Source organism: Trachurus trachurus (genome assembly GCF_905171665.1).
Source record: "Trachurus trachurus genome assembly, chromosome: 16".
Lineage (NCBI taxonomy): Eukaryota > Metazoa > Chordata > Actinopteri > Carangiformes > Carangidae > Trachurus > Trachurus trachurus.
In genome coordinates, this window is record NC_139902.1 from 15,999,810 (window position 1) to 16,014,386 (window position 14,577).

The 14,577-nt window shown below is 39.2% G+C and overlaps 2 protein-coding genes across 2 annotated transcripts; one reads left to right on the top strand and one right to left on the bottom strand.

Annotated features, from left to right (window-relative positions):
• Window positions 1-229: 229 nt before the first annotated feature.
• On the bottom strand, window positions 230-3,980 carry LOC310999555 (myelin-associated glycoprotein). Its single transcript, XM_083990024.1, has 12 exons — window positions 3,937-3,980; window positions 3,253-3,324; window positions 2,716-3,111; window positions 2,318-2,620; window positions 2,074-2,173; window positions 1,963-1,998; window positions 1,817-1,849; window positions 1,464-1,490; window positions 1,209-1,244; window positions 1,055-1,126; window positions 898-925; window positions 230-795 (listed from the first exon to the last, which is right to left on the bottom strand). Exons 2-12 carry the CDS (start codon window positions 3,278-3,280, stop codon window positions 733-735), a joined length of 1,122 nt encoding a protein of 373 aa, XP_083846150.1. The 5' UTR covers window positions 3,281-3,324; window positions 3,937-3,980; the 3' UTR covers window positions 230-732.
• A 501-nt stretch (window positions 3,981-4,481) lies between these two features.
• On the top strand, window positions 4,482-11,618 carry LOC310999720 (sialic acid-binding Ig-like lectin 12; the record flags this gene model as incomplete). Its single annotated transcript, XM_083990276.1, has 5 exons — window positions 4,482-4,596; window positions 10,425-10,817; window positions 10,913-11,215; window positions 11,359-11,458; window positions 11,579-11,618. The coding sequence occupies 5 exons, from the start codon at window positions 4,482-4,484 to the stop codon at window positions 11,616-11,618; spliced, it is 951 nt and encodes a 316-aa protein (XP_083846402.1).
• Between the last annotated feature and the right edge of the window lie 2,959 nt (window positions 11,619-14,577).

A 14,577-nucleotide genomic window follows, 5' to 3' on the forward strand; every position in this document is an offset into this window, starting at 1 on the left:
TAATAACTCAGTTTCACCACTGACGTTTAAATATCAAATTGATCATCTCACCAAATAATAATAATAAGAAATAAAAAACATACACACATTTTTGCAAATTTATTAAAAGAAAAACATTACAGAACTTATAGACACTACAGCATTTAGACCCTTTGCTATTACACTTGAAATGTCAAATGTCAAATTGTATTCCGGTTTATTATTATGGGGTCTGAGCATAGATTATATATATACAGTACTGTATATAGGAAAAAAAAAAAAAAGCAACAATACTAATACTTATTCTTCAAGAAAATTCAGAAATTTTGACAGAATTACTCTCATTCATCTTTTGCTTAGTGACTATGGTGGAAAAATAGACTCTTATCCTCATAGCAGAGGATTAGGCCAGCTGCCTGAGGATACATTGCCTTGAATATCTAGTATTTATCTCACTATAGCATGATACAGGCCCAGCGATGGTGACACCATGTCTAAATACAATACAATACTGACAAAAAAGGGCATATTTAACAGCTAATCAAAAGCAATAAAAGTGACATTCAAATCATATTAAAATGTACTTTGCTTAATCAAAGAAATCATATTATTTAAGTATATTCTAATTGATACCGCAGAGGTCATGCACAACAATAACTGAAATTACCAGATGCACTCACACACAAATGACCAGCAACAGATTTTTCTTTGGTTACAAATTATATCATTGGAAAGTAATTTTCTTTTTTCTTTTCATATGTTTCCATAGACATTGAGATCTGCAGTGTTCATGTAGTCATCACCATCATCAAGTTCCTGTGAGAGATGAAGGTCATTATTGCCTCCGGTACTACAGTGTTGATATTGTATATGTGCTGCAGTTATTTTGGAAATAAATAATTTGCAAATTAAAAATACCTCTTTGTAATTGTTGGATTTCCGTTGGCTGGAGTCCATTAAGGACAGCAGGTGTAATAAGGAGGCAGAGAAAAAAAGTAACATGAGACATTTATGTATACATAATCTCTATAGAATTTTACCAGCTGGTCATGTTCAAGAAGTATACGATATGTACCTTTTTGGGGAGGGAAAACGAGGCTTGGAGATTTTCTGGTTGGTGCAGGATTGTGAATTCACATTATTTGGCCTGTGGAGTAGAACTGATGTCACAACACCGTACATAGTAAGATGACATAGACTATTTATTGTTTTATGATTAACAAACGTACGTATGACCAAAATCCACCATGTCCCCTCTAGGCCGTCTGTGATCGAAAAAAAAACATATCATGTAATATAAATCCTAAACATTTTCATGCAGAAAATGAGACATTATGGTTTAGGCCTTTTGTTTTAACTTAAAAGAAAGAAAGAAATTCTTAAGAATTAAATTTGGTTTGACTGTGAACAAGTGTAAAATCTACTTTCAAAGAAACCTATCAAGGAAGCTGATGCTCTCTCGTCCGTGTTTTTTGCACTCGTACCTTGAAAATCTGCTCCAAATAGACCTTCTGTACAAAAAAGGAGAAGAGAAACTATGCAAATGTTACAAAGTATATAAATAAAAACACAGATGAAGAACATAAAAACACCCACACAACACATGCAAATTATAGCTAATCATTCTGTTCACAGCTGTACACACACACACACATAGATCATTGATAAAGAACCTAACAATGCCTCTTGCCTTTGATCAGTGCGAGGTGGTCCTGAGACTCCAGAATGAATTCTGAAAATGTTCACAATGAAATTATGCATTTCTTAAATGAAAAGTTACTATTACACTTGTCTACTCAAAGATCAAAAGTTACAACAAACCACTGTTGCTTCTCACCTGCGAGAAAGCCTGGACAGTCGGTTCCACATGCTAAAAGTCACGGAAAATGATATCATAGTGAAAATAATAAAGAGGCAGAGAACTGAAATAATGTTATATCAGTTTAGTACCATGAACTAAATTTATTTTTTTGTCATTTGTACCTGCCATCCTGACTTTGGAGCTCTGCAATTCGTCTCCTAGAGTAGAAAGCAAACAATGTTGTTTAAGTATAAGTGTACACACTGAGACAATTACATTACTGCATTACTTACTTGTATTTTTTCACCATGAAAACACAGAAGATGCTAAAGATCACAGTGATACCAAGGCCCACGGCCGTGGGGATGATGATGTGTTTATAGTTTACTCCTCCTGTAAATGGACAATAAATAATAGAGCGATCATGTCACATTTCTGCAGCTATGTTGCACAAATGGTTAAAGCTCAGAATCATATATATGAACTTCAAAATAAAGGAAAACCTCAGTGGTCAACAACAAGGTAGAAAGCTCTTACGTTTGATGTACAGTTTCATTGATGCAGAGGATGTCTTCTTATCCTTTCCATGAAATTCAGCTGTGCAGGTGACCTCACTGTGGTCGTCCTTCTCCTCAGGAATGAACGTCAGGATGGACTGTATCTCCCAGTTGCCACGGTGAATCTGTCTGTGACTCTCAATGGGCTTGTCTGTGGTGCTCCTGCTCCATGTGAGTTTAGGCACATAAGAGGGACAGGTGTGGACGACTGAACAGGTGATAGTATAGGGATGTCCTTCAGTGGCCGTCTCTGGGTGAACCAGTGACGGCTTTGGAGGATCAGCTGTGAATATAAAAGGTCAGAGGTGAAGTAGGAAGCAAACCAATGTAACATCGACAGGTGTTGATATATGAAACTGTGGAAGGTTGGTGACATACTGAGCATGTTCAATGTGGCACAACTCTCAACAAAGGAGAACTTGTCTTTAGTGGACTGGTCATTCTCTGTTCGTGCCAGTTCAATCCGGAAACAGAAAGGGCCGTTGTCATGATTTTTAACATCAGTAATTTCTAATGTGCAGTTGTTTTGACCCAACTCTCCCAACATCTTTGTGCGGTCCCGAAAGTTTTCCAGGATCCTCGTGTGATCTTCATAGTAGACAATTTTATCTTGTCCACTTTGAAGGTGCCAGATCCCTCTGAGCTTGGATGAGGGCAGTTTTTCTTTAGGATGGCTGAAGGAACATGGTATCACAATGCACGATGTCGTCAAGGCATCAAGTTCTTTTACAATACTGGCTGTCCACTCTCCAGCAAACACAGGGCTGCAAAAAGCTGAAAGAGAAAAATTGAAGTGACGAATAATGAAGTGAAGTCTGGTTGTTTTGCTGTTGTTGTTTTGTTTGCTTTTTAATTTTTTTTTTAAACAGTATACAAGAACAAGACTTGAAACAAAGAGGGGATGAGTTATGTTACCTGCCAAGAGCAGACAGAATATCTTCATGTTTCCTTCTTTGCCCTTCCTTCAGGTTTTGTTAGTGCAATACACTGTGGGATGTTAGAATTAAATAAAAGCAAATCAAAAATAGAATCACCAGCTCTACCTACGGCTGCCACCTACACCATGCAAATTACAACACAGCTGTGAAAGTGGAACTTCTTCAAAAGACCCTTATGTTCACAACATTCATACAGCAAACACTGCTTTTTAAATTTTTTAGTCCTAACAAGGAGGTTCACAACACAACTCAACACAATGCAATACATTAATCATGAAATTTCCCCCCAAAAACTGAAAACCTCATTCTATATTTTATTTGGTGGCATTTTCTAATGTTATTCTGACCATGATTATTTTCATAAAGTAGCAAACCAGTCTCACACACTTTGAACACCAGTCAGATAAACTGATAAAATCAGTGGCTGCTGTGCAGCTGCTAATGGGGATCCAATTAAAATAAACAAATAAACAAATGACAAGCAAAAGAAAAAAGACAAGAAAATAAAACTACTTGTGGTTTGCCTTGTAACAAACAATTAAAAAAAAGTTTTCTAAGATGCATCATGCTTTTAGCCCTGAACTCAGCACTGCTTTACAAATGTGTCATTTAAAGATTCAAGAATGTAATTAAGTATTACATGGTACTGGTGAATTCTTACCTGCTAAAGCAGCCGAATGGTTGATGTCTGTGCCTACTAAAAACACCACTTTGAGAATGCTGACATGTGCTGTGCTATTGTGCAGTTAAGTTGGCAAAGATGTGAACTCTAGAGGCAAGAGAAAAAACTGCAGGCTATAGTGTCTCATTTCTTTGTCTAGGGAGTTTAAAGCAGATGTATGTTGCAGTAGTTTTTGTTAAAGTGTGTGAAAGGTTTAAGGCAACTTCCATGTTTAAACATATCTGATAATGATCTCATGGTGCAGCCAGGAAGCATAGAAGCAGCGACATTGTGGCCCATTGCCTCTATAATGTATATTTATTTATTATAAGCAACAATTGGTTAGCATGTGAGGGTTAACATGTACATTTTTGGGGAGTTTATGATATTTATAACTAACCACGGATAGTCAGTGAAACGACAGGGAGCAGAAAGAGTGTAACACATTGACAACAACCAGGTGCCTGTCACAGTCCATAATCAACATAGCTGTGTTAAAGGAAGATCAGAATTATAATGTTTTTACGGGAAATAGGAAAACGGGAATGACCGCAGGGAGCGCCGCCACAGAGACCACCCCGACCCGGGCAGACAGGAGGCTCCACACCAAGGTGCAGAGCCCTCCAACCACCCACCGTCCATGCAACAGGACCCCCAAAGGTAGACCCGAGACAACAGGCCTCCATGAGGAAACACTCGAGCTAAAAGCTGAATGACTAAAATAGTAAAATGTGGTAAAAGGTATAAAGACTAAGAACTGAGGTACGGAAGTCCTAAAGGGCCAGGTCCGTATAAAAAATGTTATTACTGTTTTCTCGTGATAACGACTTATTATTTCGTTATCTCGAGATAACAAAGTCCGTTTTCTCGTGATAACAAATTCGTTTTTTCGTTATCTTGTGATCCACCTTATTCCTAGTCCTCATGATGCTTTGCGGGAATTATGGGCGCAACTTCCGGTGCGAACCGGAAGTCGCGTTTGTTTACATGCTAACAGTACGCGCTAATCCACTTTCTGCGAGCATTAGAGACATAAAACACCACCTTTTACAACTCAAACAAGACAATATCATAATACCGCTGCCTACTAATATTGTGAGGTGTGAGGACGACTTAAAGCAGAAGTAAGCGATCCGGTCGTTTTGGCTAATGCTGCGTTCCAGGCAGGCTTTTGAAACCGTAAATTACAGCTTCAAGTCACAACTTACGATTTTGTAGCGTTCCAGGCAACCCACTCGTGTTTTTCCGACCTGTTTTACCGGTGAAAGTCACTATAACGGCCACTCGTAACTTCCGACCCGTGAACTCGTACCAGATCGAACTGGTACGACTTCACAGGTCGGAAAAACACGAGTTACGGGTTGCCTTGAACGCACCATATCAGTCCTCGTCCCTACGTCACCACATTCACGCGCCCCTTGGCTGCACACACAGCCCTGCATGCCGTTCTCTCTCCTCATTGGATAAAATCTGTAGGATACGAGAAAAGTTTTCTCCTCGGCTCAGAGCAGAGCAGAGGGACTGACAGACCCGTGTTTCGGTCCAAACACTCTATGTAAGTGATTGCTGTCGGAAGATAGAACTATTTAAGACAGAGGTCTTCAACAGGGGGTCCGCGACCCCTAGCTGACCCCCGTCAGCTACACAACGATGGGACTTTAGTTTTCATTCTCCATACACACTCGCTAATTCACAGCACACACACTCATATGATGGTGACATTAACGCGCGCCGCCACGTCTGCTCAAAGCGCAGCAATAATGAAGCAGCGTCAGGCCGTGACACCGTCACTGAAACGCTCCGTGGAACCGAGACATGACACGGTGCGTCCGGTGTAAATGTTTCCAGAATCAGCTCCGGTGACCGCGGTGCTGATGATTGGGGGAGAGTCGCGAGCGTCATACGGTATGTCTTGGTAGAGCACGGCCGCTGCAGCGACCCTCCGACAGTCCCATCGCTGTCAATCCCCCCTCTCACTTTCTCTCCGCGCCCCCGTCTAAATGCATAAAAAGTCTGAGAAAAAAACAAAGTAGGGGAAACACTGCTTTGTTTTCTCTGTCTTTCTCTGTGTATGGTTTAGTAATTCTTTCATTGGTGCAGTAGCAACGTTCAGTTACCACGAGTGTAGTTGTGATCTGTTGTGATCATGGCATGGCATATATTTTTTTTATATAAGTTCCTTTGAAATATAGGAGTCCCATGACCAGCCAAACTCCTAAAAAAAAAAGCGTGATTTATAGTCCAGAATATGGTACTTTTGGCATATGGCACCAGGGCCGTTGCTAGGAATTCTGGGCCCCCTGAAAGAATACTAAAGTGGGCCCCTGCCCCCTGACTTTCATAGACTACATATGTATTATCATTTCCTGGCAATACAGGACTAGTTACTGTAAATATAAAACACAATTTTATACAATATATATAAGTAGGGGGTCCCCGCTCCATCTCTCCATCAGTTTGGGGGTCCTTGGCCTGGAAAACGTTGAAGACCCCTGATTTAAGACTTATAGTAACACAAATATATCGCTTACTTCTGCTTTAAAAAAAGTGGCCAAAGATAAAAAGATAACGTACAGTAGCATATTTAGCTACTTGTTAACTTGCTTGCTTCAGTTGTTGAGGCAACGAGCTATCTGCTAGCTCTGGAAAGTTGCCTCATATAAGTTGGAATAATTTTATTTTAAAACACATTCCTCTTTTATAAAGAAATGCATATTCAATTTCAATTTCAATTTTAATTTATTTAAAAGGGACAATGTACAGTTAAAACATAAATGTTGCCATTTGATGCACTATACCAGATTTTAGCTTTAAGCTAATTTGCATCTGTAGTCCCTTGGCAGGTCACACAAATACAACACAGTAACAAGACAGATTAAACAGTATACAGGAATAAAACACCACAACAACATGGCTACACACATCTGCGTGCAACTCCCCCCACCTCCCTCATCCCACCCACACCCACACCCTCACACACAAAAGGAAGTCTAAGGACCAAATTAGTGGTTGCAGAGCTGGGCAGCTTTTAACAGATTTTTTAGGTTAGATTTGAAGACTCTGAGAGAGCTACTGCTCCTTACGGCTTCAGGTAAGGTATTCCACTGGTTTGTGGCTCTTACAGAAAAGGCAGATTGCCCTGCTACAGTGCGGCGAAATGGTATGGTACAATCTCGTATGGAGGATATTCTAGTGGATCTGATGGAATTTGACGAGCGAGCGTGGACAAAAACACATAATGGCTGTGGGGCCAAACCATTTAAAATTTTATAGACCATACACAAATTGGCGAATAACCTAAAATTCTCAAAGCTCAATAACTCATGTTTCTCAAGTATTCTACAATGATGATAACGAATTGGCTTTTTGTCCAGTGTTTTTAAAGTTTGTTTGTATAAAGACTCCAGTGGTCTCAAAGTAGATTCACCAGCCTGCCCCCAGCAGGTGATACAATATGACATGCGGGACAGAATCATGGCGTGCATAAATATCTTGGCTGCATCCAGAGAGAGACAGTTTCTGATGTGTTTAAAATTAACTAAATTGTATTTTATGGTTTTAACCATTTTTTTGACATGTTTCTTAAAATTTAAATTTGGATCCAGAAACACGCCAAGATATTTAAATTCAGTAACTATATCAATTCGTTCACCTTTAATGAGAAAGAAATCAGGGATTTGTACCATGGTTTTAGAAAAAAACATACATTTTGTTTTGTTTACATTTAAACTCAAACATGATTGATCAAGCCAAAGAGTGATTCTCTCCAGTGCAGTTGTTAACTTAGCAGCTGCTAAGTCAGCTGTTTTAGCATGTACATGAACAACAGTGTCATCTGCGTACATCTGCAGATCGACATCAGCACACTGACCCCCCCACATATGTGTGTGGGGGGGTCTCTCTCTCACTCACCTCTTTACTGTCTGTTCTCAGGGAATGTGTGTGTGGTGGTGGTGGTGGTGGTGGTGGTGGTGGGGGAGTATTTTACTGTAGGTTCTCACCATGGATCTATTATAAGACCACACACAGACACATCCGAGTGTCCAACCAACAAAGTTGTAGGAAAAAAAAATCCATTATTTAGTTTATTTTAATCATAAAGACCTATACTTTTGATACAGGGGGGTGTGTCATTGTACACAACATTTACATGGAATGAAATAGTAAACATAATTGCGTGTATCATTTAGGGATATAAAAACCCCTAAATGATACACGCAATTTTTTTATACATATTTTGACCCGATAAGACGGTGTTTTTTCCGTCTATATTTATGTACCTATGCAAATCAGCGGGTGACACCAAACAACGTCTGCCCAAGCAAGTCACAGCTTTTATTTCTCTCACACTCACACACACCAGTGTCCTGGAGAGATGCAGCCGCATCTGAGGGGACGATCGCGCGTGTGCGTGTGCGTGTGCGCATAGCGTGTGTTGTTGCCCCTTCTCCACTACACAGTTACAGCTCAGCTCTACTCGACTTGGTTTAGGTTCTTTTAATCACAATCATAGTTTGTCATATTAAAGCGGAACAGCTGCACCGGAAAATTTATCTGTAAAAATGTATACAGACCTGGCCCTTTAGGGCTTCCGTAGCTTCCCCGTGCGTTTTAGAACTGACTTGTGGTATGATTAAAAGGCCAGTGCCGGAGGACCTCAAGGTCCACTAGGCTTGATAGTAAAAGCAGGTCAAAAAGGGCCCAAGACCGTTAAGACATTAAAAAAACTAATAAGAGAACCTTAAAATCCTGAAACGCATGGGAAGGCAATGCAGAGATTTCTACGGTATATTCTTAAGATGATAAAAACCTATCTTTATTATGTTTTTGTTGTATGTTGTTGTATGGAATAAAACTAAGCTTGTGGGGGAAAAAACTAAGCGTAAACCTCTGTTTTGTCCTGATTGAGCTGTAATCACTCACATACATTCATACACCCAATGCACATATCACCCACCGTCCAGTTAGTTGACAACCATTATGTTGATAACTTCATGATCCAAGTGTGGCAAGGTGAAGAGGGCCCGGGCGGAGTCATGTGCGCTAACCATTGGGCCAGAGGGACATCCCCTTGGCCAAGTAGCCAGGGCGCATGCAAGGACCCTCAACTGTCACACAAGGTTGCTTGGCCTGAGCCCATAATGTCAAATGAAAACACTTTGGAGATAACACAAATACGCACAACCATTACAGATCAGGTTTATCAATTACAAGTCTGTTTTTTATGTTAGTGAAAATCAATAAATTCTCTTCACAATCAGTCTTACAGTCCAGTCCAGTTTGTGGATTGATGGGAATGCACATGCTGATCAGAACAGAACTTGTAGCTACCCCTCCTCACATTAGTGATAACGCTAATATGGCATTGCTCTCTGAACTTGCCAAAGATCAGATGTGGTTCACATTTAGAAAGAAAAGACAGAGAATGAGAAAGAGTGAAACTGTCTCTGCTGGGTAAATTGAGCTGCACGAAGTTCAAGATGTACCGCATGTTTTTTTTTTCTTCTAAATATAACAGCGGGCATGATTGACCTAAATGCTTTCCTGTAATCTTTTAGTGTGAACAAACAACTGAGTGCATATGCTTGAATACCATGTTGTAAAATGTCACTGTGAAGACACATTCTGAATTTACCACTTTTCTGTTAAAATTAAGTTTGAAATATTTCCTTCCTTGCGTGGCAGCAGTGCAATGATTGCAAATTTTGATGCACTGCTCTCCATTTACCCTTGTCAGTACTGATTTTACAAATCAGATCTAAGTGTGCTGTAATACTGTATGTCTCAAACAATAAACAAACTGGTCTTTTTCTTAGAATAAGACTAAGACTGAGAATAAATGAGTCAATAACAAAACTAAACTTAACTAAACGTCTTCCAGAGTGATAAATAAAACCGCATTGTGATGCACATGGAGAAAAGGCCACACCCTTGCTCTGCTTTCACTAACACCTCAGTAAACCTTTGTTTCCATCTATTTTTTCTCTGCAGTGGCTCATAGGTCAACGGTTCAAGTCTTCTCATTCTGAAGCCCACACATACAGAAACAGTTGTTATCAGCCAGACAACAAACTCAGGTATGATTTTAATACTCTGATAATTCCAATTTGCAAATAAGTAAGACAGAGATAGATCTGAACATCCATATAAAATGTGGTGCTTTCTCCAGCTAATTTAATCCACTGTTATTCTTTCTATCTTTTTTTTGCAATGTATAAAATACATGAATTGCATACAGTATGACAACACCTATCTTTTCACTCTTTGTTGGGAATTTCAATTTTTACGTAGCTTCACTTTTGCAAGTGTACTCTTATTTGCATGTGGCCTCATATAATTTTCTTGTCATTTCTCGACTCAGATGGACAAAGTGAAGATGATGACAACGTCTTGTCTGCTTTTGGCAGGTAACCCAAACTGTCAACTCAAACATATATACCTCCATAGATTTCACTTTTTCATTTGTCACTTCAATTTTTCTCTTTCAGCTTTTTGCAGCCCTGTGTTTGCTGGAGAGTGGACAGCCAGCCTTGCAAGAGAACTTGATGCCTTGACGACATCGTGCATTGTGATACCATGTTCCTTCAGCCATCCTAAAGAAAACCTGCCCTCATCCAAGCTCAGAGGGATCTGGCACCTTCAAAGTGGACGAGATAACATTGTCTATTATGAAGATAAAACGAGGATCCTGGAAAACTTTCGGGGTCGCACAAAGATGTTGGGAGAGTTGGGTCAAAACAACTGCACATTAGAAATTACTGAGGTTAAAAATCATGACAACGGCCCTTTCTGTTTCCGGATTGAACTGGCACGAACAGAGAATGCACAGACTAAAGACATGTTCTCCTTTGTTGAGAGTTGTGCCACATTGAACATGCTCAGTATGTCACCAACCTTCCACAGTTTCATATATCAACACATGTCGATGTTACATTGGTTTGCTTCCTACTTCACCTCTGACCTTTTATATTCACAGCTGATCCTCCAAAGCCGTCACTGGTTCACCCAGAGACGGCCACTGAAGGACATCCCTATGCTATCACCTGTTCAGTCGTCCACACCTGTCCCTCTTATGTGCCTAAACTCACATGGAGCAGGATCAGCACAGACAAGCCCATTGAGAGTCACAGACAGATTCTCCGTGGCAACTGGGAGATACAGTCCATCCTGACGTTCACTCCTGAGGAGAAGGACGACCACAGTGAGGTCACCTGCACAGCTGAATTTCATGGGAAGGATAAGAAGACATCCTCTGCATCAATGAAACTGTACATCAAACGTAAGAGCTTTCTACCTTGTTGTTGGCCACTGAGGTTTTCCTTTATTTTGAAGTTAATATGCCAGTACAGAACATGATTTTGAGCTTTAACCATTTGTGCAACATAGCTGCAGAAATGTGACATGAACTCTGTCTATTTACAGGAGGAGTAAACTATAAACACATCATCATCCCCACGGCCGTGGGCCTTGGTATTGCTGTGATCTTTAGCATCTTCTGTGTTTTCATGGTGAAAAAATACAAGTATGTTCTCTACACATCGCTTCACGGGATTTTTAGGGATTAAAATTGAGAAAGTGCAAATCTGTATTTCCTACAAACCTGCTACGTCTTAAATAAAATATTTTATTCTGTCTGCTTTAGGACACGCATTGCCGAGCTCCAACGTCAAGAGGGCACGTGAGTAGGCCTACAAAAAGATTTGAGATTAAATTAACTTTGTTGGGGTGTACTAGTTTTGAAGATGATTTCTACTGTATATTTTCTTATTTTTTCTGTCTTATTAAGGGTGTGGAACCGGCTTTCCAGACTGTCTCGCAGGTAACTTTAATTGTAATTCTTCTGTGGTGTGTTTCGTGTTTTGTTTACAAAATGTAGGGATTCTCTGTTTTTCAGTTTATAATATTTAAACTGCATTGGTCTTAAGTTATGCCCTTCACATTTTCACGCTTAAATGCTATCTGTAGATGTGATAAGTTAGAGTTTGGTGTTGTTTTAACACGGTAACCACCTAAAGTATATTTAAACGAGAATGATCTTATCTTGTTTTCTGTTCTCTTTTTTTCTGGGGGCTCAACAGAATCAGAGCATGATGGTAAGATATGAAAAAGCAGAACTGAATTGCTAAAATATGTGTTCGTGCTCATGTTCTTGTTCGTGTTTGTTAATTTGAAAAGTTTTTGTTATATAATTATTTTTTTCCATTTTTATTCAAGATTGCACTAATGAAAACAAGTTTGTTTACCTGTTCTCTTGCTAAACATTTTCTATTTCCCTGTTTTTTTTAACCTGATATCAACATGTGACCTGTGTGTGAATATGCCAGTAGGACAGTGAGACACCATTATGCACTCATGTGATTAGACGAACGGCAACTGCACATTACTGCACATTTCATTTCAACACTGAGCGCTATAATTTTCCATCACCAAGCTTTTTGCTGGATTTATTTCAAATATCAAGAAGTGAAATCTGTGGTGCCTCTTTAAGACGTGATCACTGTACAGATTGCATTTACTCATGGGTGAGATCTGATCACAGCATATTAACCATGTATTAATGCCAAGTGTAAATGAGGCAAATTCTGTTTACTTCTCCACATGCTCGCTGACACATGGCATATTATCATATAATTTGATAGTTGATATACATTTGTAGTTGATACAAGTGTAAATGTCAAATGCTAAAGTTGATAGATCAAATACGTCTTTTTCTTTTAGATAACCAGAGGATGAATCGTGCCCATTTGAAGTTCAACAACAATGAATGCAATCTTTCATGTGTTTTTTTGTTTAAACAAAGTGCTTTACTGAACAGTTGATGCTTGCCTCCTTTTTTACTCAGATATTAGCATAAAAAAATATATTACCTTAATAGCAACTTAGAAAAATAGAACAAAATAAACTAGCTTTAAATTCAGGAAACAAAGTTTCAGCATACTAACCTGAAAAGCAACATTTTGTATAAACACATTAAGTAGGCACTGTTGAAGTTGGAAATAATAAATTCCTTAACGTCTACTTGGGTTTGTTTTGCCAGTGCTCAGACCAACAGAAGAAAAAAGACTTCAGTTGTTGAATTTATACTCTAGCACCATCTATCGGCATGTGGCGGCACTGTTTCTAGTTTTCATATTCGTATGACAGGGTGTGAATGTATGATTACAAAACCTTAGATGCCCATAAGCCGGTGCATATTCTCATTTGCCCAGGTCATAGTATTTCAAAGGAGGTTAAATCGAAAGCAACTGGACTTCATCATGATGAAACCTCTTGGATGAGAGGTGAAACGTCTTCCTAGACAAATAACTAAGTCCAGTTGCTTTCGATTTAACCTCCTTTGAAATACTTAGATGCCCATGTTAAAGTGTGTTAATCTTGGTTTGATTCATGTTTTAAACTGCTTAAAACTGCAAATTGCTATTAAAATGTTTCACAGATATACAGTACATGCAGATGTGTGAGCAACGTATCCATTTTTCTTTGTTTATTAAATCCGGATTTGTTTGCAGTGTTTGTGTTGTTTGACTAATGCTGTTCTCCACATTAGAGAGCTCTGAACGAAATTAACATGAATAACATTAAGCAAATTAGGTTGTTAGGCCTGATGTTTTTCAGACATTTGAAGATAAAGCCAGGTTAATGCCAGATTTGTCTTTACTTTAGGTCTGGATACTGTCCGACTTTATGCCCCATAAATCTCATGTGGAAATCAGTCATATCTCATTGAGCTAAAAACCTCTCTCAGTGCAGGGGAGGAAACATTGGACATTAACATGGTCTTGAAACTACTTTCTATTGGTTATTTTTGTTTCAAAATATTTCAAGCAGCTTCACAGCAATGGGAGTGAAAGTCTCAAACACAACAAGTTTTATTAGATCATGTTCAACTCATTCCTGCAGGCATTTAGTGGAAAAACAACACTTACAGTCAAGATCAAGAAACTAAATTTGCTGTTTGTTTTAAGAACAGATGACCTAAAACTAAAATAAAAATAAACAAATTCAGACAATAACAGCACATCTTACAATACAAAATCTTAATGTGTGTGAATGTGTATTTGTGATTAAAGGAATTCCTCAGAGATTGATTGAGTCATTGATTGACTGATTGGCCAATTGATTAACATAAAGGGACTGAGTATGAGATCCATCAATCAGCAGTGTTTGACTTGTATTGTTCCAGTTGTGTTTAATCTCATCTCTCACATCTGATTATACTAATTGTTCTTTTGATGAAAGATGAGCTCAGGCCTTTAGTCTGTCCTGTGAGTCTTTCTTTAAAATGGAAGAGTGTGGCATGTCTCATTCAGTGCTGGTAAAGAGGGACATCGCAGAGGTCTTGTGCATGTTTTAGAAGATATTCATTTGGTGCATTTTTCTCTTGATTGCTTCACAGATTGTGTTCCTTGCCTAACCCGAACATCCAGATCAAGCACATTTTCCGTTATGGGTAACTCTGCATCCACAGGCTTCATCACCCCGACTCCCAGGAAGCTGTACTGGGGGCGCCAAAAAGAGGATACAGTCAAACTGGAGGACTTCTTGACACAGAGCGAAGAGGAACTGTGGAGGGTCAAAGGAAAACCAAGTCCATTCATGAAAAAGCTCAACTTCACTCGCAGCATCAGTTACGTTGATCTG